We start from the raw sequence: 23,810 nt of genomic DNA, 5'->3' as shown, positions 1-23,810 counted from the left end.
AAAACACTAACATTTTGGTTTGGATTAAAGCCAGTTGGAATTAGTTTATTTGCTTTATCAAGTATTGCTTACCATCCGTATTCAGAAATACTTGTACAGATAATTCTCTATTCGTTCACGCATTTCTTCAGAGTTTTTCATTGCACGCTGGGTTTTGTGAGCTATAGGAATCCTGCACATAACCAGATACAAGTTTTCTAAAATGCGCAAAAGCACTAGAGGATTTGGTGCAACATCAACACCTCCTGCCTAAGCATGGCATTGGTAAGAACTTCAGACAGGAAGCAAACCGAAAAAATCCTTACAGATATCTGGGAGCAAGAAGAGAGAGCAGCAATTTTCTTCAAATGCTGCTTAATTTAAAAGATGACCATATGGCTGCAGCATATAATCTGTGAATTCTGACACTCTACCTGTCACTTCCAAGTTTATAATAGCATACTGTACCCTTCAGCAAGACATCAAAAGCAAGGATTTTATCAACAAAACTAAACACTCTTCAACCCAATGTCTGCTTTAATACATATGATACAGATATCCTGCCATCTTCCAGTCTCACTGTAGTGCCTTCCCCTCTCATACTGGTACTGCTAATCCAGATGCATCTTTGCTCAGATTTCATCTTTGCATACCAGTTCCACAAAGGTTCATCTGTATTTTCCTATAACATCTTCCCCCTCCCCTCCTTTTTTTCAGTATACCCATTCAGGAAAAGACTTTTAACTGTTATTTTCACATTAAAACCTCCCAACTGCCTCAGAGTTCAGTTTACTTCCATTCATATGGCAGGACCTGTCTGATCTGGTATTTCCTTGCTGTCTCTTGCTGTTTGGTTAAAATTCGGAACAGCAAAAACTGACCTTCTTGATAAATTTTCTAAATCCTTTTCCTGCTGCCCTCATCCCAGCTACCAAAGGTGGCCAACAATCACTTGGCAACACTCAGGGGTATGATCCAAGAATTAGCTTCAAATTATTTATCCCACTGAACTTAATGAACCCAAATCAGATCATGCCTAAGTCTTGCCACTTTCCTATAAGGAAGGGGATACATTTACTACTCCATCTTTTCTTTGTCTAGATAGCTGTATGTCTCACTTCAGATGTGCTGTCTTGTTCCTAACCCACTGCTATATCCTCTTCTGATGATACTGCTGTAAATATCATCCTGTGTCATCATTTCAACAAATAATGTCCTAAGATAAATTTCCCTTCAGAAGGAAGTGACTTACGTTCTTTCATGCCTTAATAGTCTCCTCTTCGCTTTTCTTTTGCAAGGGAAAACCCCTCAACAACAGTCCAAAACCTCACTAAACTCTCTTCAAGCCTGCCTCTACGGGAGCACCTGTAGTCACTCAGGAGTAGCAAGACAGCAATTACACTATAAATACTGCCTGTGATCTTCAGATGATCTTAATTTAAACACTGCACTTTCTATTTTGCCATATTTATACGACATGCTGTCTGTCCTTTTCATTACTGCCCACGGAATTCACAACATCATAAATTCTCCCACAATGAACTGATACATTTAGTTGGATTTTACAACTCATTTGTGATCAAAGAAAATGCCTCAGTTCCAATGTCGGAAAGAAAAATCACTGTTCAGGAAGATGAAAGTCGGTATTTTCATCGTGTTTGCATCACCCTCGTATCTCCCACAAGGTTAGAGGGAGCCATGGGTTTGATCTAGCAAAACTTAGAAAAGAGGGCACAAAAACCCAGAAGCACTAAAAATTAATGGGTAGAGACAAACGAGGATGAAGGATTGCACCGTTTACTCAAGTACATAACAGTATTCGGAATTAGAGTTAGTGTCTAGATCTTACTGTCCAGGCAGCATTTATGACAGCCACCGTATTTCCATCTACAAACAGAATTGATGTTTTTTAAAACAGAGACCACAAAGAGCTGAGTCATTTAATGCAGGCATCAATATTTACAGTAGAAAATACCTTTTAGTCTTACGTAACCAACAGTTTTGAACAGAAAGGCTCAAAGCTAAACAGCCTTCTCCATGCTGACATTTAAAGTAGCTCTGAAGCAAAGTTAGCTTCTGAAGAGCATGCTCACTGGATTCAGTATGATGCTTATAAACCAAATGATAAATTAGAAAAAAACAAAGCAAACTGACGCTCTACTGGCTGAACTGATCTTTCAAACGACATGGAAGCTCACAATGATCTGCACTGCATTGATAAGTCATTTTATCTGAAACTTTACCTATACTATTTCCACAACTTGCTGGCTTGAACGTATTTTGAAAACAGTACCATAAGTGTCTTGAGCCAGTCCCTATCAGATTAACCTTGCTCTCACAGATTTCCAGATACAAGTTTGATTACACATATTAAACAAATAACAGAAACATGCCTGCTCAACTTTTTAAATAATTGTTTGTAATTTATTTCCAACTTTTACCTTAAGAGCACAGAAGATGCAAGAATCGCCCATACATTTGTGCGTTGTGATTTGCCGGAAACTGCGGCGAAAAATGTCCAGGTGCCAGAGAACCTGAAACGCAAAAAAGGGCACAGTCAATTTTATGAATATAGAATATAAAATACTGCATAAACGTCTCATTACAGTTGCACATGAAAAATAATCCCAGAAATACACTAATGTCAGTGAACATCACTATTAAAACAGGAAGCCATTTATCTAACTGCAAGTTGACATTTTCATCTTTCTTTCTCAGCTGTAGCATTCCCATACATTAATTTACAGTAGGACATCCCTCTGAACTTCTTGCCACGTGCTTTTAGATTAAAAAACTTGCTGCTTTGTCCCTGTGGCAAAGCCAGCTTAAACAGCGCTTGCCATGACCGCTCCCAGCACTGACACTAGGGACATTGTGCAGCCACATCATGGGGCCGGGCAGGGCTGCCAAGGGCACCCCACCGACCGCTGGGAGAAAACCTGTCCATCCTTCCACCTCCTAAGCAGTCTTATTCTGAGCAGAAAGCCCAAATGCTGGAAAAATGGAGCACCACCAGCATATTAACAGGTTCTTGCAAGGCAGAACTATAGATTACCAAAAGCTGTCATGCCCAGTACTATCACTAGTAAGCATATTCACATGCCACGATTACTGGCAGCCTTCTAACCCTAACCTGTGTGTGCAGTCATACCTTTCTCTCAGGACAAGTACAGAGGTAACACCAGGTATGGTCACAGCCTATAAAGGCAAGCAAGCTGTTGTATGTTCTGCTAGCAACAGGGAGAGGCAATGTTTGCTGTGACAGCACCAAGTTTTATTCTTAAGTTTTACCACTAAATCTGTGCAATCTTGGGCATCGATCTAAATTCATACCTGTAAAATCACAACGAAACCTAATCTCTGAGGTATTTTGCAATCAGCGCGTTATAAATAAATGCAGCTGGTGCTGGCTATTTCACCTTCAACTAACAACAACCGGACTTTCTTGTAAGCCTCAAAGCCACCAGCCTTTCAGGAGGCAGAAGCTTGCACTGAAAGAAGCCCTGACCTAAATCGCGTCCTGCCAGGTTCCGGACAGCGCAGCAAGGTCCAGGCCGGCATCTGACTGCCTCAGTGTTTCCCTGGCACTAACAGAGGAACAAAACTTCTCATTTCCAATGAATTTGTCCAGAGCAACTGGCTGGAGAAAATCAGCACTCTGAAAAAAGTTGTGCTGGTTTCAAGAAGTGTTTTCAGCTGGAACAATCTGTTAACTAACCATAGCACACAAAGGCGACCTAAAATTTAATTTCATTAATTTATTTTAAAACACATTTATTGAATATTTAACCTATAAAGTTTCCTAAAACTTAAGAATTGTCATGGCTGTGCTTATATTCAAGACCCTCCCTATACTTAAGGGCCTGGGAGGCAACACAAGCCTTGGAACCATCTGATTAGACACAGCATTCCTGAAGAACTACTGCAGACTTCACAAAAGGACAAAAAAATAACATTGAGGAATGAGTCCAATTTTTCCATGTAATTGCCCCTGGAGTTTATCTTGAATGTTTGTTGCTCCTTACTCTTAAGTGTTTTTGTAACATTAAAGAGCCTCTCAGACTAGCACTGAATGTTAAAAAATTAAGATAAAAAAGCCCAGAAGTATATATTTTATGAAATCATTACCATCGTGCTTTTTTTTTTTAATTCAGCTTTGACTGTAAATATTTTTGGCATCCTCTCTTCTCTTGAGCTTTTGAATAAAACGGTTTATGTAGAAGACTAAAGGCCAGGTCATACACTTTCATCTTCAAGTTTGGCACGCAGCTGCTGTTAGGCTCCAGTTACTTCTGACCTACGTTCACTGACTCCACATTAGAGAGCAGCCAATCATTACACCTTACAGCTTCACAGAAGCAATTAATTGAGTACATCACTGGAAACCCCACTTCTCTTATTATAAATTCTCTTTGTACCTGCTCCTGTATTTCATGGCATATTAAGCCTATTGAGGGTTGCTGGTGTTTCTGTTTGTATATTTGCATCAGGGGGTATCTTGCAGCCTGAAGTTACTCGAGAACCTAACCGTGCCCACAGGGGAAAAAAAACCAAACAATCAAAAACCAAACACACAGTGACACAGTCTGTGCTACACAGACAAGTCGTATGAAGGGATGGAAACCGATGTGGAGAAAGGGTTTTAAACCCTGCAGCCAGAAGGACTGAATCTCAACTGTCAGACATTCAGAATACCCAAATGGTGACAATACTGCTATAGCAGCCACACCACTCCACTACATTTTGACAGAGGAAAAGGTTTTTCTTTTAAATCAAAAGGTAAAGACTCAATCATCTAAACAAAGCTACCAATCAGAAGTTAGAAAGAAAACTGGACTACAGAAAAAGGATCTTGTATAGGTATTTTCAAACCTTGAACTTCACTGGTTCAACAAAAAAGCTACATTTACTTTTAGTGAGTAGACATACTGCAAGCTATGCAACAGTCTATTATTTTAAAACAAAGTTTCTACATATCTTTTCATCTTCGGTTGGCATATTACAAGTTTACACAAACAAGAGATTCAAGTACACTAAGTGATGACTATGTTAATGCTGTCAAATTCACCAGGAAAACATGAAAACTAAAAAAGCTGTTCTATAACTCATCTGCATTGCCAAATGTAGCTTTATTCTACCTAGGCCCACAATTATGTAGCCAAGCCTGGCTACACTTATTGCACAGTCAAGCTTAAGAAAATATTGCAACAGACAGAGGACACAGACAGAAAAAACCTTTTATTCAGGGCTCTTACCTGCAGTGCGCTATTCAGGAAGCAACTGTTCTGTCCCGGTTCATTGCTGAGACCCTTACTGGGTGCTATTGAGGTTGTATTTCGTGGAGTAAACATGCCCTGTACATTTCCCCGGCCCACAGAAAAGTAATTTCTTTTCCAAGACATCTTCCAGTTTCAGCCGTAGAGGATGCAGTTTCAGGCTGGCAGAGTATTTGACTTGATCAGACCCTTCCTTTCTTTCACCAAAATTCAAAACTGGAACAACATCCAATCTTTAAATTAGAGTTCAAATAGAATTTATCCTTTCATCAGGACACAAGCAGTTTTCTTCTTCTAAATGCAGCCCAGGATGTTATTCTTCATTTGATGCTTATGTATGCAAAACCCTCTTTTACAAGCAGCCACATACCAAGTTTGCAAAGGGAAGGAATCCATGGTCGTGCAAGTTCATCTGTTTTGCTGCTACTCCCCTTTTGCAACCAGGCAGTGACTTCAGGGAACAAACGGCAAATCAGGGAGGTCCCAGAACTGAAAGGAGAAAAACCACAGCAACCTCCCACACCCCAAAAATCCCAGTCTCTCTAATCCTTTTATAATCCTCCTGCAGAAGATGGGAAAAATCCAATTAGTAAGGGAGCAGAGGAACCAAAACCAAAACAAAACCTTGGCAGCTCCCTCTCAGTTACATCTGTCTTGGGTGATGAAAGAGACATTCTCCTCACAGGGGAAAAAGCAGCAACTCCAGGACTCGAGAGCGAAGAGCTTTAAAGTAGCAAAAAGTCTCTGATGCAGTTCTTCTAGTTCTGCTTGTGAGCTTTATAAGTTTCTTCTCCTGATCCTCCTTTTGCAATCGGAATGCCCAGCCGTGCCAGAAAGCTTGAGAGAGAAAAATAATCAAAGGTTTGCGTCATTTAATTACTCTCTTGGTTTTGTGGTGTTCTGCCAAGACCAGTGTTGCCTCACCTCCCACAATACACTGAATCTTCTGAGACAAAGCAAAAAAGACAAACCTTCCTCCACCCAAAAAGTAAAACAACATGGGAAAGAACAGAGAATTCTGAGGAAAGTATGTAAGAGCGAGATGGCTGGAGTATGTTGGAAAGGTTAAGGAGGAAGTTAGGTTAAAAAAAAATAAACCACAACATTCATGCGAACTCCATGGCAGTTTTCATAGGTATCCTTTACAATCCTAAAGCACTGTATTTCTTTAGGATCTCTTAGTCATTCAAAGAGTAGTACAAGGACTTGTGAAGCTGTGAATGCATCCTAGCACACTGCCCACCCTAGAGCTGGGATTCTGCACTGAACTTGGACAACGAGAAGGACAAGGGCACAACGCTCTCCCTGGACTCAGCAGCCCACAGCTCTCTCCAGAACAAAACAGTCTCCACGGTTTTCTTAATCAGAAACGATGTCTCTCTCTATAAAATGTTACTTCATCTAGGCACATGGGATATACAATGTCTTCCAAAAGATGCTGATGCCTCTGAAGAAACTGGAAGAATCGTTCCACAGAAACTGCTCTTCCCACCACAAGTTCACTTTTCTCCTCACCTCACAGGAAATGTAAAACAGAATCTGACCTAAGAAATCCCTAAAGACAGGAACTACAAGATTTGTGGCAAAACGGTTTTTAAAGTTCTTGTAAGTGTAGCCCACCTGTATTTCATTTACAGTCAGTTGTATAGTATTTCCCAGGGATATTCCTAATGACACTGAGGATTATCTCATTTTTTATACACATAACAACTGAATGTACTGACTATGGCTGGTATAAAGCAAGGTGACTATTCCACATGTATTACAGTATTAACTGCAGTCGCTACAAAATAGGCACAAAGAGTTTGTGCATCAGCAAAAATGAACTAAGAGAGTAATTCTCTACAACAATTCTCTACAACGATCTGCCTTCACAGATACCCAGGGTATCACCTTCCACACAATCATGGATTCTTCATCTCCTGTCAAAACACAGCAAGAACTTCCTCAACATTTGCGAATGTGTTACAGCAGCCTAACCTATTCCTTTCTAGTAATATTTTGTTTGTGCTTCTATTAAACTCAAGAAAAATATTAACGAAGTCTCAGCATTGCTGTAGGGCAGGCAAATATCTTTATACAGATGAATATTCTTCTTAGTTGCCAGTGTGCCATGCAAAATTTTCAGATGTGCTTGCAAGCCTGCAGACACAGACCATGCCCATGCCCGTCGCGCAGCATTCCTGAGCGCTGAACGGATACGGGATTCATTTCAAAGCAATTTCAGCCTGAGCCCCCTTTCTTTGCTCAATCCCTTAATGAACCATGAGCCAACCATACTGTGTGAGGTAATTTGGTTTCAAGCAACAATTTAAGGATCTCCGTAAACCAACATCCCTTGCAGTAGGTGCAGTGGCTAAGCCTGCGCTGCAGCCATGGAGCAGAACGCGGCATGGAATGAGCTGAGGCAAGCAGGCTTTGTGCTCACTCCCAAAAACCCCTGAGCCAAGCACTCTGTCTTCTCCTTTCCACAGCACCTACGAGAAGATGGAAAACACAACCCAAAACATGCTCAAGACGCACAGCTGTGAGCATGAACAGTGAACTTTAAGTTCAAAATAAGATTCTGCTCCCAAAATAGGCTATAAAACTTGAAGTACTTTTTGAGCCCAGCTGTCTCAATTATGACAAAGCGAATACATTTTTGCTTTGGATTTTTATTGTCTTGGAACCAGAATGAGATGAGAGGCTCTGTGGCTCGCCTGTTGTTGCAGCAAGACTACTGCGAGCTGGCCAGGACTCTCCCCCGATGCAGGCTTACTGCCTGCCCTGCATCTGCACAGGCTCAGCAGAACTGAGCTCTGCACCACACGTCCGCCGCGATCGCTCACAGGAGCAAGCTCAGTTTGCTCATTTGGCGACACGGCCTCTGCAGAGCTGAGAACAAGAGGAAAACACTTCAGCTGGTAACCACCCAGTGATGACAAACCCAGATCTCTGGAGATTAATGGCAGCTTCACGCTTTGCCAACTTCTAAAAACTTGACAATGTTCTGTAACAGCTACAAAACAGAATCCCGATGAATCCAAAATGGATGTTAAACATTGCTCCTATGGATCCATTACAGACCCGCTTAACTTCTGCTCTACCATAAAAAGGGTAACAAGAAGCAAGCAGGAAAAAGGAATTTTTGTAAAAACCAGCCTTCGTTATGAAAATATCCTCTTTTGTTTCCACCCCCACTGATGAACCATCAGTAGGAAAAAAGCAAACCTTCCCATACTTCAAACACTCAACACGCAATTGCTGAGAAAACAGCAGTGGTCGTAAGGGCAGAGGCAGGCCGCTGCTGGGCAGGACTGTCAGCAGATGCAGGTGTGCTCCAGACATGCTCATTCTCCCAGACACTGCGCCAGCTCGTCAGCGGTCCCTACCACAGGACTAAAGAAGGAACTAAATGTATTCTCTGAAATGACAACGCAGCAACACTTTCATGATAGATGCCACAAGCTTCAGAGAATTCCCCAGTTAAGTGAGAAGAAAACATTTTCAGGTATTGTTTCCAATTAAAGAAGTTTTTGGGAAAGACTGCTCCCCTGTCCACAGCACACACAAGCCAACAGCGTTTTAACGGTACAAGGAAAACCCCTACAGCTGAATTGCCAACGGGAGTTTCCCAGCCTTCTTTACCATTTTAATGTTAGGTGACAACTGCAGCTCCTCATAACTCTTGTATTAAACAAAAAACAACAAAACCCCCCACAAAACCACAAAAATCCCTCCAAAAATCCAAATCAGCACACACAAAACAAAACAAACAAAAAACCTACCAAAAAGCCACAAAAACCAGAACAGATGGGCAGATACAAAAGCTGTAGCTACTTTATGTCCCAGTGGCATCTCGGCATGACTTCAGAAAACTGAATCTGAAGTAAAAGGGAAAGGTATTACCAGACTTTGGAAAACTGTTCTCACAGAAAAGAGACAGGAATCTCATTGCTGAAAATTTTACTAATACAGAAATACGACCAAAACAGGAGGAGCGCCAGATGCAAAAGCAGAAATTATGCTCTTGGTTCATTACTCAAAACATTCTCTCGGAGACACAATGAAGTGAGGCAGAAAGCCTAAGGACTTTTAAGGTTCTCGAATTTTATCATATTAAGAAGACTATTCACTGGAAGGAGGCCCAAAGTTAATCTACCCAGTGTGATTACAAAAGCTAACTATATCCCTGAAAAGTTGCACAGCCTTACAAAAATGTCAGACAAATGTTATAACAAAGAGCAATTAATATATTAAATATATAGATAAAGAGTATATACTAAAGGAGACATCCAGCATTCTAGATCTTGCCTTGAATTCATGCTGTTTGCCAACAGCTTTCTTCAGGAAAGAGGAAAGGCTCCCGTCCCCAGAGACAGGCTCAGCAGACAAGAGAAGAGCACAGGGCACCTCTCCCATCACATCTCCAGCAACGCAACCCCAGAGCAAAGCTGGCCACAGTTCAGCACGTGGCTCTGGCCTAGAAAAACCCACGTCTGTCCTCGGAACAGCAGAGCACAGCACTCTACAAAACACGAACCACAGCAGAGTTCAAGTCCCCATTCACTCTCATATTTGCTTGCTAAATCAATCACGTGGCAACACAACAACTCAAGTCGCACCCTCTGTTCTCCGGTGAGGCCCCACTGCCACTCTTCATTTTAGGGGCAAAAAGTGTGACACTCCTGTCTCACTGCAGCCTCACCAAACGTTTTAGGCTATTGCTTGATGAACCACTCCAGGCACATGGCCGAATTAAAACAACCTATTTAGGAAAGGAGATGCTTCCATTTAGCACTCGGTATGGCTGAAAAACCACTTAAGTATTTATCACACTGGCAAATAAGAGCACAGGTCCAGAACTTATTTTTTGCTACTTCTATTTCCAAAGAAACTCTCAAAGCACAGGACAAAGTGAAAGCTTCAGTAGGTGAACATGTGTGTTTTTAGAGAAAGAGACACCTGCCCCCAACCCCAAGCTCCTCCCAGCTTTTCTGCCAGTAGGGAACAGATTAATGGTGTTGAGGGCAAATTGTCCTTTCACATGCCACACCACCTTTGAAAGCCTCAGCAGTTGAGAAATGGCTTTTAAATCCCTTATTTAAATATCTTTCATAACAAAAGAGAAGGAAGAATTGACCAAGGCAATGGATCTTGGTGAAAGTTTTTACCCAGATGGCTCCTTATAACCTCACCTATCCACAAGGAATGATCCTTCTGGCCAGCTTGGGTCAGCTGCCCTAGCTTTTGCTCCCCCCAGTTTCTGCAGCCATTTCACTCAAAACTGCTGAAGACCTTGATCACTGCATACCAGTGATGGCCAAAAACTAAAATGAAGTGTCTTACCAACTTTGTTCCCACTAACTCACATCACACTGAATACAAAACTGATTCTATGATGCAATCCCAGTGAAACCAGGACAATGGAGGAGCACAGGAACAAGCCCCCTGCCTGATCCCATGGCTGTTCTAGAGGGAAAAGGTTTTCAGAACTGCAGGCTTAAGAACATGCTTCCACCATGCAGCCGAAATGACGAGAGTATTTGCTAATTTCTGCTTGGATTAACCATGAGGCTGGATGAAGAAAAGAGCAAACAGGGCAGCGATAGTAAGAGCGAACATCCCTGGCAAGTTAGGTGGTGCACAACCAAAGAGATTATTTCCTCCTCTTGAGGATGACTCCTCTTTTTTTGATTCTTAGCTAGCCAGAAATACTGGAGAGATTTCTTTTGCCCATCTAGATGACACAGTATAACTACAAAAAGGTACAATTATTTTCATTCATCTCTAATTTTTCTATAGTGCAAATGGGACAACAGAGGGGAAAAAAAAAGAAAAAAAACCACAACCAAAAAAAACCCAACAACCACAAACCAAAAAACCAAACCAAAACACTTTCTGCTTTATGCATGCAATTTCTTAGTCTTAGTTGCTACACTGGGAGAAAAAGGGAAAAAAAGCCTGTGATGCTTTTGCTGTCAAGCTTACACCCATTTGTCAGTCTTCCTCTTAAATAACAGCTTAATTACCTGGCTCTGTGCTACTTATGCCTACAGGGTGGAACCAGGAACTGACAGCACCACTGATGCCCATGCCTGTCTCATATTGGTCTTCCTTATTTTTCATTCTGCTATTTGCACGGACTAGGAACTGTGCATGTTGTAAAGTTACAACAAAGCTGCGAGTATCAGAAACCTTAGGCTAACACCCTAGGACCATGTTAGAAAATACATTCAGACTCGGCACAAAGTTATAATAAATGATCTTTCAGGCACCAGGGAAACATTTCCACCTACCTGATGGTACAGTAATTAGCCAACTTTTAGGCTAAGAGTTGCTAGTAAAGACCACCAAACTGGCCGGATGGCCAGGCCCAAAGGGTGGTGGTGAATGGAGCTAAATCCAGTTGGCAGCCAGTCGCAAGCGGTGTTTCCCAGGGCTCAGTGCTGGGGCCAATTCTCTTTAATATCTTTATCAATGACCTGGACCAGGGGATTGAGTGCACCCTCAGTAAGTTTGCAGATGACACTACGTTGGGTGAGTGTGTTGATCTGCCTGAGGATAGACAGGCTCTACAGAGGGACCTGGACAGGCTGAAGAGATGGGCCGAAGTCATTCGCATGAGGTCCAACAAGGCCAAGTGCCGGGTCCTGCACCTGGGTCACAACAACCCCATGCAGTGCTCCAGGTCTGGGGAGGAGTGGCTGGAGAGCAGCCTGGACGAGAAGGACCTGGAGGTATTGATCAACAGCTGACTGAACATGAGTCAGAAGTGTCCGCAGGTGGCCAAGAAGGCAAACAGCATCCTGGCTTCTATCAGGAATAGTGTGGCCAGCAGGACTGGGGAGGTGATCTTTCCCCTGTACTCAGCACTGGTGAAGCTGCACCTCAAGTGGTGTTCAGTTTTGGGGCCCTCACTACAAGAAGGACATTGAAGTGCTGGAGTGGTGCTGGAGTGGGTGCAGAGAAGCGCAACGAAGGGTCTGGAGCATAGGACTTACGAGGAGCATCTGAGGGAACTGGGATTACTTAGCCTAGAGAAAAGGAGGCTGAGTGGAGCCTCATTCTCTACAACTACCTGAAACAAGGGGGTAGTGAGGTGGGGGTCAGTCTCATCTCCATAGTAACAGGTGATAGGACAAAAGGAAATGTTCTCAAGTTGCACCAGAGGAGGTCTAGGCTGGATATCAGAAAAAACTATTTCACCGAGAGGGTGATTAAATCCTAGAATAGGCTTCCCAGGGAGGTGGGTGAATCACCATCCCTGGAGGTGTTCAAAAGACGCACTGACATGGTACTAAAGGACATGGTTTAACTCCAGATTTGGTGGAGCTAGGTTATAGTTGGACTTGATGATCTTAAAAGTCTTTTCCAACCAAATGATTCTATGACTCTATGAAAATTATCTCAGACCAAAGACTAAAACCAGAAGTTTTCCCAAAACCACAGATGTACTTCTTTAGAGCGTAAGAGTACAGCAAGCCTGTGGCAAACACGACAGGTTTCCCAGAAGACACAATGAAGGCCATTTCTGAGACCGCCTCAAGATAATGGAAACCAAAACTGAAGGGACTAGACAAAACACTGAGGAAACTGGGATAACACATATCCTTGACTAAAACTGCAGTAATTTCAGTCACCACCACTGTATTTGCACAGCCTACCAACCACTAGAAGAAACTGTGGGCAGGTAACTGATGGGCCAAATTGTCTCTTGGGAAGATAGCTCCTTAAAGTGGCAATGTTGGCATTTCGAGCTAGCAGACAGCTTACAGCTTCTACAGCGACAGGAGGGAGAAAACTGGAAGTTTTTTTATGAAGAAAGAATACGTTCTTATACCAACTTTTCAAACCAACAAATAACCCATGAAAAACAAAGCCAAAGGCACTCTATGCTCCTGTTAACTGCTCAGACCAACAAGGAGCGTGGAGAGACCACGTCCTGCAGAAACATCCCAATGTGAGGCTCTGCACGCTGCCGGGGTCAGGCATAGCTTTATAATGCACAAAGATATTCTTTACAGCAAGCAGCTCTCCAACTTCATCCAAAATGCTTGTGGGTTTTATAAAACTATAGTGGACTGCCTCTTAAAACAGCATAATGAAATCTTGTGAACACTTACCTAATCTGAATCATTTGATTTTAAGCCTGACAGTCAGCCAAATCTATTTAAAGAGCTTCTCTCACAGTAAAAAAGCAGCAGAAAGCCATTGGCTTTGAACTGCAGAAAGTTTAGAGATGGTGGAGGGCTGGAAATTTCTACCTACTTGATCTTGAGGGGAACCTCTCTGCTTCTTCCCAACTGCCTGCAGGTGCTTCTCCAGGGTTACAAAGTCTTTGCAGTCATTTCTGCAGCCCCTTCCTGAAAGGCGGACATGAGGTGATGAGCACCTGTCTTCTGGGCAAAGTTACAACCGCACAGACTTTTGTCCAAAAGAGTGGAGAAGTGTCTCACTTATCCCACAGAGCTACCAAGCCACAGTAGGGTACCCACATCCAGACTTTCATAAAGCAGTTAAGAGGACTCAGAGCACCCAGCCGGCTCCCAAATCATCAGAAAAGCTATTAAATTCCATCTTGTAAAAAGCTCTAATACAACAGGACAACCATTCAAAGGCAAATTACAATAAAATAAACAAAAAAGCCGAACACGCAGCTCTAAATATCTACAGCCTGCATTACAGCCCTTTCTGATCAAAAATAACTTAACCTGCAAGATGATCTAGAAGTTTCTGGAGGAAAGGATCTCTCTTCTCAGAGCCTGCAATTTCTAAAACCACGATGTGGGATAACCAAGCAATAAAGGGCTTCTGTTCAAATACAAACAATGACAGATGAGGTCAGAACGAGAGACGCAAAGGCCACATTATTTACTTTGAGTGGGGCTCATTGCCAAAACACACTTCACTCCCCAGATAAAACTTTTACTCATATCAAAAACACGATATTAATAACCACTGATCTCATGCATCACGGTACTTTCAGCACATGCATTTGCTGTGGGGGTTACAGGGAACAGAGGCAGCCAAGCCCACAGCTCTGCGTCTGACTTCCAAAATCCTTCGGAAGCCACTGCTCCCCCTTTCTGCTACACAGCCCAAAGGCTCTGTTACCTCAACAACTTTTCTCTGACAGTTGAAGGGGGAAGAAATAGATATAAAATTAAGAAAGCCTGCCCAGCCTGAAGTAAATTCAAACCACTGCAAAATAATTTAGCAGTTCCTTCAGGTCTCCCCTTTAGAGTTGCCCAGCTCTTTAAGGCTACTGTCCATGATAAAGCATGCACCTTAACACACTTGGATTTCTGAAGCACTTCTCCTCAAGTTTTGTGTTACTTTCTACATGAAATCTAAGTTTATTCTCCCAAGCCTGTATTTAAAAAGTGCTCTGCCTACCCCTAGGCTTGGTGCTGGTCACCTCAGAAGGAGGAAGGGTGGAGTGAAACCAGCTTTTCATCCCACTCCAGATGGAACTTGTGGAGTTTGGATAAACAGGGAAAATACAGCAGCTTCAAATGTTATGCAAGTGCTCAAAGGCAGTTAAACACCACCAATCAATCCTGTGTAACACAGAAAATCACAACAAATAGGAACAGGGCAGCTGTCAACCATATGGTGGAATGGAAGGTTCTGGTTTGATTCTAGCGAATGCTCAGCCAGCCTCCTGCTGCCAGCTATTCCCTTTCCAAATCTTCACTTTGGATCTCCGAAGGAGAGCTTCAAGATTAATTCAGTACTTGATTAAATCTCCAGATAGAAACAAACGTTTTCATTGCCAAATTCTGTATTTTGCAGCCATTAGCTACCGCAACAAGATTTCAAGGTCTTTTTTCCTGTTGCACCTTACCCACATGAAAACAACCTCATCTCTCTTTCAATAACAACACTGACCCAGGAAAACAAAAGTTTTCTATTTTGGCTTGCAAATCCCAGCCCAGCAATGACTAAAGAGCCTCTGGAAGCTTTCAGAAGCAGTCAGTAGTATTCAGCAACATAAGGCTTAATGACTGACAACTTTTTAAATCCTAAAATCCTGCTGTCATTCTTTTCCCGACCTTGCAGACTTTCAGTGCTGAACAGAAGAATTCCTTCTCTTCTGTAACAGCCACCTTGTTATAATTATAAGTTCTCCTGTCAATCTCCACACCCCTTTCCTTCCTTGGAACAGGAGTCAGCAGCAATCAACTGCCAAATCATACGCTGTTCACATCACAGCACCACAAATCCCTCTGTTTCACTGAAGTCTATTTCATTATACCTTGATTTCAGTAACATTTGAAACACTTGTACATGTTAATACACACACCTCCATACAGAATAAAAACAACAGGTAAGCATGAAACTGATTTTGCAGGAAAGCAAGGAAACAGAAGAACTCCAGCACCGTATCTCAACTTGAAAAGAAGGACAATGCAGACTAAGCAAGGCAGCACCACACCGAGCAGCAATAGGCTTTGATTAGCCAGAAGGACAGCCGTCAGGTGGAAAAGTAGGTTTTCCTGATGATGTGTTGAGAACCCCAAAGTCAAATACTGCAATGCGCTGTTCTCTCCAGGTAGCCCTCAAGGGGAAAGATTACACTCGGAGCAGAAGAGTTTCCTCAACACATGCATGTAATGCACTTTGATACCCTGGCTGGTGACAACCTCCACAGAGGGAGGGCAGACACAGCTCCTACCTCCCTCACTATCAACCCACAGGGGCTGTTGTATCAATGTATTTGATAGTACTGTGAAAGCATTTACTCCCTCCCTCTTTTCTCTTAGCTCAGGATAGTATTTAGTATTAAAATAATAGTTATAGCTCACTCTTAAACTATTAAGTCACTGTGTTTTGTGTTTTATCCATACACCATTACCTTGTATCAAGATGGCTTATAACACTCATGTTCTTGCCAGACTAATAACACACCAAGACACAAAACTAAAGCAGCGTAGAGGAACTCACACAAACAAAGCATAGGCAGAGAGAGTTAAAAGAGTGAGCAGGAGTTTAAGGTGCCTGTGCTAGGTCCCTGTATTAAATGCTTGTATCATTTTTTCCTGCTTTGCTAGAACTGACAAGCAGGAGTACTGCTGCACTGCAGAACACCACGCAGATTAATACTTTTACATAAAAACACAAAACCATGCACCCAGCATCCACAACATGTTCATTATTCCTTTTTTTTTAAGCAGTCATCTGTGCTATACAACTATAAATAACACTTCAGCAGAATCACGAGTGTGCACACACATGCATAAGGACTTAATAATCTCAACCTGAGTTTAAGATCATTATTATTTAGTTTTAGAGGAACAAGCATAACTAACAAGAACAGGGAGAGTAATTTTTGCTTCATTTGGCTTTGTATACAGAAGCGTTTTCCCACAAACCCACTGAAGGCTTCAGAACCCGAGTAGGAAAAACACTTGCACATACCACAAGAAAAAGCTTGCCGAATCAAAACATCCCATATCCAACAGCAGTTAACAGCACATGGGAAGAGTGAACAGTCAGCCTGGGGGAAACACACCATGATACCCCACACCTCACCAACAACCTGGAACAGATAAGCAGGGGGAGAAGAGCTCAAAGATTTATTGCTTTCTATACAACTGGAAAACCAGCAGAAGAAAACATCTGATCCGTGCATTTAGGAAAAATCACAGAAGAAAGGACTTTCTGTACAAGCTGATAAGGTGGAGTTTTAGGTTTGTTGTTTTTTTTTCTTTTTAAAATAGGAGGCAGGTAGACATGACCAAACCTCAAAACTTTCCATCCCAAACTTGCACACAGTGCTCTTGTCTCCCACTAGCAAGTAAAGCATTTGTAATGGGCTGCCATGGCTTCCCCATGGCTCGTTGCTGGCCAAACCAAGAGCCGTGGACATACTGCATCTCTCCTCAGCTGCAGCCTCAATCCATCGTATGATCTCAGAGAGACCTTTTGCAGGGCTCTGTGTGTTTTGAAGAAGAGGGTGATGACAACTGAATGCACAAGAGTCCTGACCCCACAGCTAAACATCAAATGCGGGCAAGGTCACGCAATGATTCCTGCAAACACAGGAAAAGAGCCCTTGTATAACAGGATGTGCAGCTACCTCCATTATCTGAAATTGTACTCTCATTGAGAAGTCCCTTACAAATAGACAATTTACTCTGCTTAAATTCTTCTAGTGTAAGACATTCTGAGAGAGGTACCAGAATTAGTATTTTGGAGAATAAAAAACCCCCGATATCTTTTTATCCAGCAGTCGTAAAAAAAAAAAAGCCTTCAAATCCAGTTCAACCCATTCCACTGTGTGAAACTTGGAGTACACGGCTGGAACAGGCAAAAGGCACTTTCTTGGATTTCCATATACAGTATATTTGTCAGAAATAAATTTCAGAAACTAAAACATTACAGAATACGCATGGTATGCACAGATGGAAGTTTCATGTGTGCAAAGCAGATTGTAGTCTACAAACAAGCTTTCTGAAACACAGATCTTTCATTTTATATTAGAAATAAAAGGTGAATCTGTAAGATTTGCATATGGACTTCCACAAAACTCTGGCCTCTTTGAATTCAAAGTCTGAATTCAACTTTCTAAGTTGTGATTCAAAGAGACTGTTCATGTAAGTCTTCGCAGATGCTACCAGAAGAACTACGTCCATACTGATTTTAAAAACTTAAAATTCTTTCCTGGCAGATTTTAATATCTTAAAATCTTGGGATCTGCTAGGGAAAAAAAAGAAAAGCTGCTGTTCATTCTATAAAATGCAGAAACAATGATACAATTACCTTGTACCAAAACCAGGCTTATGGAGATGATGTTATTGTTTTCGTTCAGAAAGGTTATTTCATCTTCACCGGCAAAGCACTGTGAAACTACCAAATGCAAAAGGGATTATTTTGTGTCCTGCTGTGGCCTGGAGAGATCCATAAAGCATGAAAGAGACTCTTGTTAAGTACAAGTAGGCTCTGTCCTAATGGGTCACACAAGCAGAAGCTGTGGGAATGCAGTATAATGCAAGCTGAACAGACCAGTTGGGTGTTGGGGTAAGAGAAAGAAGAATGATGTCAACAGCTTTGATTGATTTTTTCTCTGCCTGGCAATGAAATGACACTGCCGAGTGGCACCAGACGCTCCCTACAAAAAAACGGGAAGTGCTCAAGACAAGGTATGTACCATGAAAGGAGCCTTTCCATATTATTCAGGGGTTGCTCGCTGGCAGAAGAAGAACATGAAGAGAACTCCACAGGAGTTCCTCTCTTTGCAACTGGAAGAAGACTGTTAAACATGAAATTAAAACAGAATTCTGTGGGTGCCCAGGAAAATACATTTAACCAACTGGTTACGCCCTTAATAAAAATTTTCTTTGCTGTTCATTTAAAACAGAATAAAAAGAGCAAGTCCGAGGGTATGTACACGTGCTCCCATATACAAAAACAAGACCTTGCCTGACAGCACTGCAAAGTACCCAGCCAACAACAAACATTAAAGCTGCTGAGTACAACAGTGACAGAGCAGCTACAGAAAAGAGTGGCATTGCTCAGCTTCAGACAACAGGATTTCAGCCCGGACTGTAAATAAAAGGATGCTTAGTTCAGAGATTTAGTTTAATTCTTTCAGCAGCGGTTCAACTGTTTCAATGCTGCTGTGGGTCTGAGCTCCGCTGAAAGGCAAGCAGCTACTTCTGCTACTTTGCCAAATCTGATGCTGCACCAATGGCTGAAACCACTTGTGAAACTAAAGACAACATGCAGAAACCACCTTCCCTTCCAAGAGGGACTGCTAAGAGCACTGCAAGGTCAAGCACAAACAATTACGCAGCTTATGGCTTGGTCCAGCCCAGAACACACGAAATTTAGAAAGCGAAGCACCCTACACCGGTATATGCTATATTCTGTGTACCTCGTTCATCCTTTTTTTTTTTTGCTCGCAGAGAGAAGTACCCAGCCTGAATTGATGTGTCTCATCATTTCAAGCAGAGTGCTTCAGGGAATGGGGCTGGGGCTGGAGCAGAGAGCGGCTTTGGGAAAAGGTCTGGAGCAAGACACGACAGCAGCTCTAGGGGTTCTTCTGCTCCATGGTACACGGCAGGGGATGGGGAAGTAACTGAGGCTCAGGATGGTATTTTTTATGTGTTTGGATTCTGGCTTCTCATTATGCATGTGATCCTTTAAGAGTGTGACTGTGCCATGTAGCACCCTTAGGGGCATGGATACAGCCCCAACACTTTGATTGACCTTAGGGAGGTACCAAGGGTATTCAAAGGAAAGAGCTCCAGGGACTGCGGGGCATGGATGGTCTTAGACATGGCACAAAATTTCTGATGGACATTTGCAGCCACTCAGTGACTGACAGACTGGGAAGCAAAGACATTACGGGCCACGGGAAAGTTGCACGCAAGCTTATCTCTATTTTGTTTTCCCTAGTCCTTTGGAATCTCTCCTCTTTCAAAAAAGCAAAATTTCTAGTACTTATTAAAATAAAATTTGGCTTTTTTGATGTTAAAATCCTTTCAGTCTTTTGGGAGCTCACTACAGAAGCAAGGTTAGACACATCCACCTCAGATCTGTGGAGGGCTCCATATCCTGCCATGGCAATCCAAGCTGGTCTCCAAGGTTGGCTTCTTCCACAGCCTCAGGCCAGATGACGCAGCCACCCCCACAGCAGCTGGAGCAGCTCACAGGACAGAGCCTTCACCTCCCAGTTGCTCAGAGTCACACACCACACATTGCCCACACCTCCTCTTGCCAAATCCTGTCAGGACAAAACCTGTTGATACTGCTCCAGGCTCAAGTCTCCGAGCACTGAAACACTGTGCAGTGTAACTTGTTTTCACCAGAATTGCCCAGACAACACCTGGTGACACAGAAAGCTGCTGAATGGAAGTAACTCTTGCATTTGACAGAAGAGGGTCTGAGGAAGATTAGCAACTTGTTACAGAAACAGATGCGGATGCAGAACGCCAAGGAGGCAATAAAAGGACAAAACCTGTTTAAAAGTCCTGCCCCTCAGAATAATCGGCCTTCAAGGAACGATCACCTGACATCTGGGAAAGCAACATCTGTAAAAGCTGTCATTATCGAGGGTTACCACGCCACGATGGTATTTTCAGTCACCTCATTACACCACAAGAAATGCTTTGTTGAGAAATCAATTACAAAATTTTCCTTCAATACTAGAAGAAAGCATTCAGATGCACTGTTACTATTATTATTCATTGCTTAACCAGCATTACAACATGTAACGCTTCCTTGTACACACCTGTAAGGGAGACAGGAAAAAATAAGAATATTCTATCCAGAATATGAGTCTATGCATCCTTCCTCTGTGATTAAGAAAATAAAATAAAACACACACGTGTGTGTGTGCGTGCACGGGCAACCAAGTGGCTGACCTGGAAAAATCTGACATTTCTGGTCAACTGGCACCGAAGTCACTCCATCTGAAGCTAAACCAAAATGTGCTGTGCTAGATGCATTTTCTTTGCTAGTCTAGACAGAAGTTTTTCTGGCTTTTCAGCATTCTCATTTATTCCCAGTCCCCCGAAGTTCTCCAATTCTGATACGCTCTGGTGACCCAGGTAGACACCAATTAGGACAGCAATAGGAACAACACACATCGTGTGGAACCGAGTACATGAGAAACTTAGGGGAAACTTGTAGAACTTCATCCATATTAATACATCAGTTAAAAAGACTATTATTATGATTCAAAACATCAGAATCTGAAAAGAAGCAACTGGAAAATGGATGAAATGACATGGCTGTGACACACTATTCTTCAGAAGTACTCTTGTCTCGTAGCTTATATCCGTGACAATTCCCAGGAGAAACAGCAACTGATTAACATCATTCGGCTCCTGGAGGACTCAAAAACTGTCGTACTGCAAAACCTTCCTACAAAAGCATTTGTTCCAGCTTTCTTCATTTTGCAGCTTGATTACCAGAAAAACTCTTTTTCTTGAATATATACATATTTCTATCTATTCAGAAGGGTAGTACGAGCATAATTTTCTCTAACACGCTGTTATGACTATAACTCACTATTCTCCCCTCCCGTGGTACATCAGCGTCTGTTCATTCGCTTCTAAGAGCCCTGGGGTCTAGCATAATATTGACTTTCCCATTTGTAAGCGCACTATTAAATCCTGCCCCAAAAGTTGACGGTGCCTGCCTTCACCAGCCGTTTGTTTCATTATAAAGCAAGTGTTTCTGTTCTCTCTTCCTCAGAGAAGATGGAAACACACCAAAGCCATCTACAAAACTATCTGGTTATGCTCCAAAGCGCTCCTTTCCTGCCAAGCACGGAGAAGCTCCGCAGCGAGGCAGCAGGTGTGCCAAAGCCATTGTTCATGGTGACAGCCACCACAGTCTGCTTCCTCTGCTCCCCTGGCTCTCCGTCCTGTTCCTCTGGCAGGGAGCTCGCTAACCCAGAATCTGCCTGTTCGGTTTTTTAAGACATGTAAAACTCTGACATTACCGCCCTAACCTGCAGGTACAACGATGTTATAAATGAACAACTTCAGAAAGCACATAAAGCCCTGCATGTCCACCTCAACACGTCTCTATTTATCAAAGAAAAGCAATGGTTGTTTTTTTTAACTGCTAGTTTAGAAACAAACCAACCAACAACAAACAACAACAAAAAACCCCTGTCACCAAGTACGATGTACTAGAAGAAGGATCTATCACTTCAGACAGACGATATGAACAAACGAACCCAAAATCTCATGGCCACCAGGGCAGAGAAGGGAGCATTCTCCTCTTTCCACCCCAGTGCTCTGGGCTGGGCAGTCAATATCTGTGCTCTTTGGCTCACAGGAGCAAATTTGGCTGACAAAATCAGCATTTTTCAGGGAATGGGAAGAGGGAAGGAGAGGGGCTTGCTTTACTTCCTACTGTTTTAGTCACCTGAATCAACCCATCAAGGAATTACAGCCAGGGCAAGGAGAGCAGGACCTCCTCTTCCAGCTGAGCCCTGTCTCAGCAAAATGCGATCAATCTCTCAGGCAGCCTAAAACACACTGAGGTTACAAAGTCATGCCTTTAAAAAAAATCTGGAATGCATTTGAACAGGCAGAATGTGTTTATTGTACTGAATAATGAGCAGTGGAAATGACACAAAGATTATTTTTCACCCCTCTGGTGACAAACTCTAGAACCAGATTTATCATTCTGTGGAATTAAAACCTCTGCTTGGTATCACCAAATGTATGAAAATAGCTTGTGTTTTTTTCAAATCTACAAATTTAAACAAAGATGTACTTCACGCTAAGCTGAAGCGGTGAGAAGTATGGAAGAGCAGTGGTAGACTTCCAAAATTCACAAAATAATTACTACTTATTTTGGAAACAAGACACTTTACAGAAGGCAGGGGATCAGGAAAGCAGCCAAAGCAAGCTGACTTTCACAAATCAACACATTAAAATAATAAAAAAGCTCTACATATATTTAATACCTCTTTTCATTATTGACTTTATGTCACAGAATTCAACAAGCAGTGGGAAGCAAAACCACATCTAAATTAACAAAAAAGCAGCCCTGAGAGCTTCTGCCTAGGTAGTAGTTATACTACAAAGTACCAAAGATGGGAAAAGAACTGCCAACATCCTTTCCAGCTGTGGCAAACGTTAAAGCGAGAAAGGATTCTGAGCAGCTTCATCTTCAGATTTATCATGGGTATTATTAGTCAGAAGCAGTTACGGTATGGTGGACGAGAGGCAGCTTGTGGCTTAGAAAGTGCCTTTCACACAGGTAGCAGAACATAAATAAACTGTACACATGCGAAACACCATTAGACAGCAGGGCTAGAATACTGAAAATCAAACTATTAACGAACTGAAGCAATACTCTCTCTTTGCATCTTAGAAACAAGGACAACCCACATCGAAAAGCAAAGTTTTCTGCCTTTCAGTACCATATATTGTTCCTGTGACAACTTGGATTTAATAAAAACAGAAAAAGTCACATCACAGTGGTGGTGACACTGAATTAAAGCAATAGATTTAAAAATCAAAAACCCCTACCTTCTATTGCGTGAATTCCACACTGGGATTGCAACAAAAGCTGGAGATCGGAGCAGGCTGGGAAAACTCTCAGAGGAGTCACTGCTAGAGTAACTGCTCTGAGTAATACTTGCATGGAAATACTGTTTAAGGGAGGAGGAAAGGGCTAGAATATCGTGGGAGGGGACAACCTGCTGTTTCAAACAATAGGAAGCTGTTAAAACAAAAAAACAAGGGCCTCCCTCAGCACAGGAAAGTCTCATTTGAAAAGCGCTGCCCCCGCTGCCACCTACCAGGCAGGCAGCTCTGACAACAGAGATAAGGCCAGAGGCCCAGCCTTGCTTACCAACAATTCCCTTCCGAAACCTGGCCAGGCAAGAGGGAGGAAGATTTTCCAAACTCTTTTATAAAAGAGACCAGACTGGGGGCAGAGGAGGAGGAGGCAGGGCGGTAAAGGATGATTTCATTTTACAGCAGCGACCCGTGCTAGGCAGGGCTCCCCTCAGTGCCACAAGTGAGCTGGTGAGGTTCCTGCGAACTGTTTAAACGGGAAAGCTGCTTTCTCATAGGAGGGGTTGATAACCAGGAG

The 23,810-nt window shown here is 42.5% G+C and overlaps 1 protein-coding gene across 1 annotated transcript in view; it reads right to left on the bottom strand.

Moving 5' to 3' along the window:
* Positions 1-5,513, bottom strand: part of USP54 (ubiquitin specific peptidase 54) — a 50,406-nt gene extending 44,893 nt beyond the window's left edge. Inside the window, exons 1-2 of the mRNA XM_010195115.1 lie at positions 5,235-5,513; positions 2,421-2,513 (exon numbers count right to left, since the gene is read on the bottom strand). Of these exons, the coding sequence (XP_010193417.1) occupies positions 2,421-2,513; positions 5,235-5,381 (240 nt within the window). The 5' untranslated portion in view covers positions 5,382-5,513. The remainder of the gene's footprint in view (positions 1-2,420; positions 2,514-5,234) is intronic.
* Positions 5,514-23,810: the final 18,297 nt, after the last annotated feature.

The sequence above is a fragment of the Mesitornis unicolor genome, unplaced genomic scaffold (genome assembly GCF_000695765.1).
Source record: "Mesitornis unicolor isolate BGI_N332 unplaced genomic scaffold, ASM69576v1 scaffold292, whole genome shotgun sequence".
In the NCBI taxonomy this organism is placed as follows: Eukaryota; Metazoa; Chordata; class Aves; order Mesitornithiformes; family Mesitornithidae; genus Mesitornis; species Mesitornis unicolor.
The sequence above is the reverse complement of the archived record's forward strand: the minus strand, read 5'-3'. Positions and strand labels throughout refer to the sequence as shown.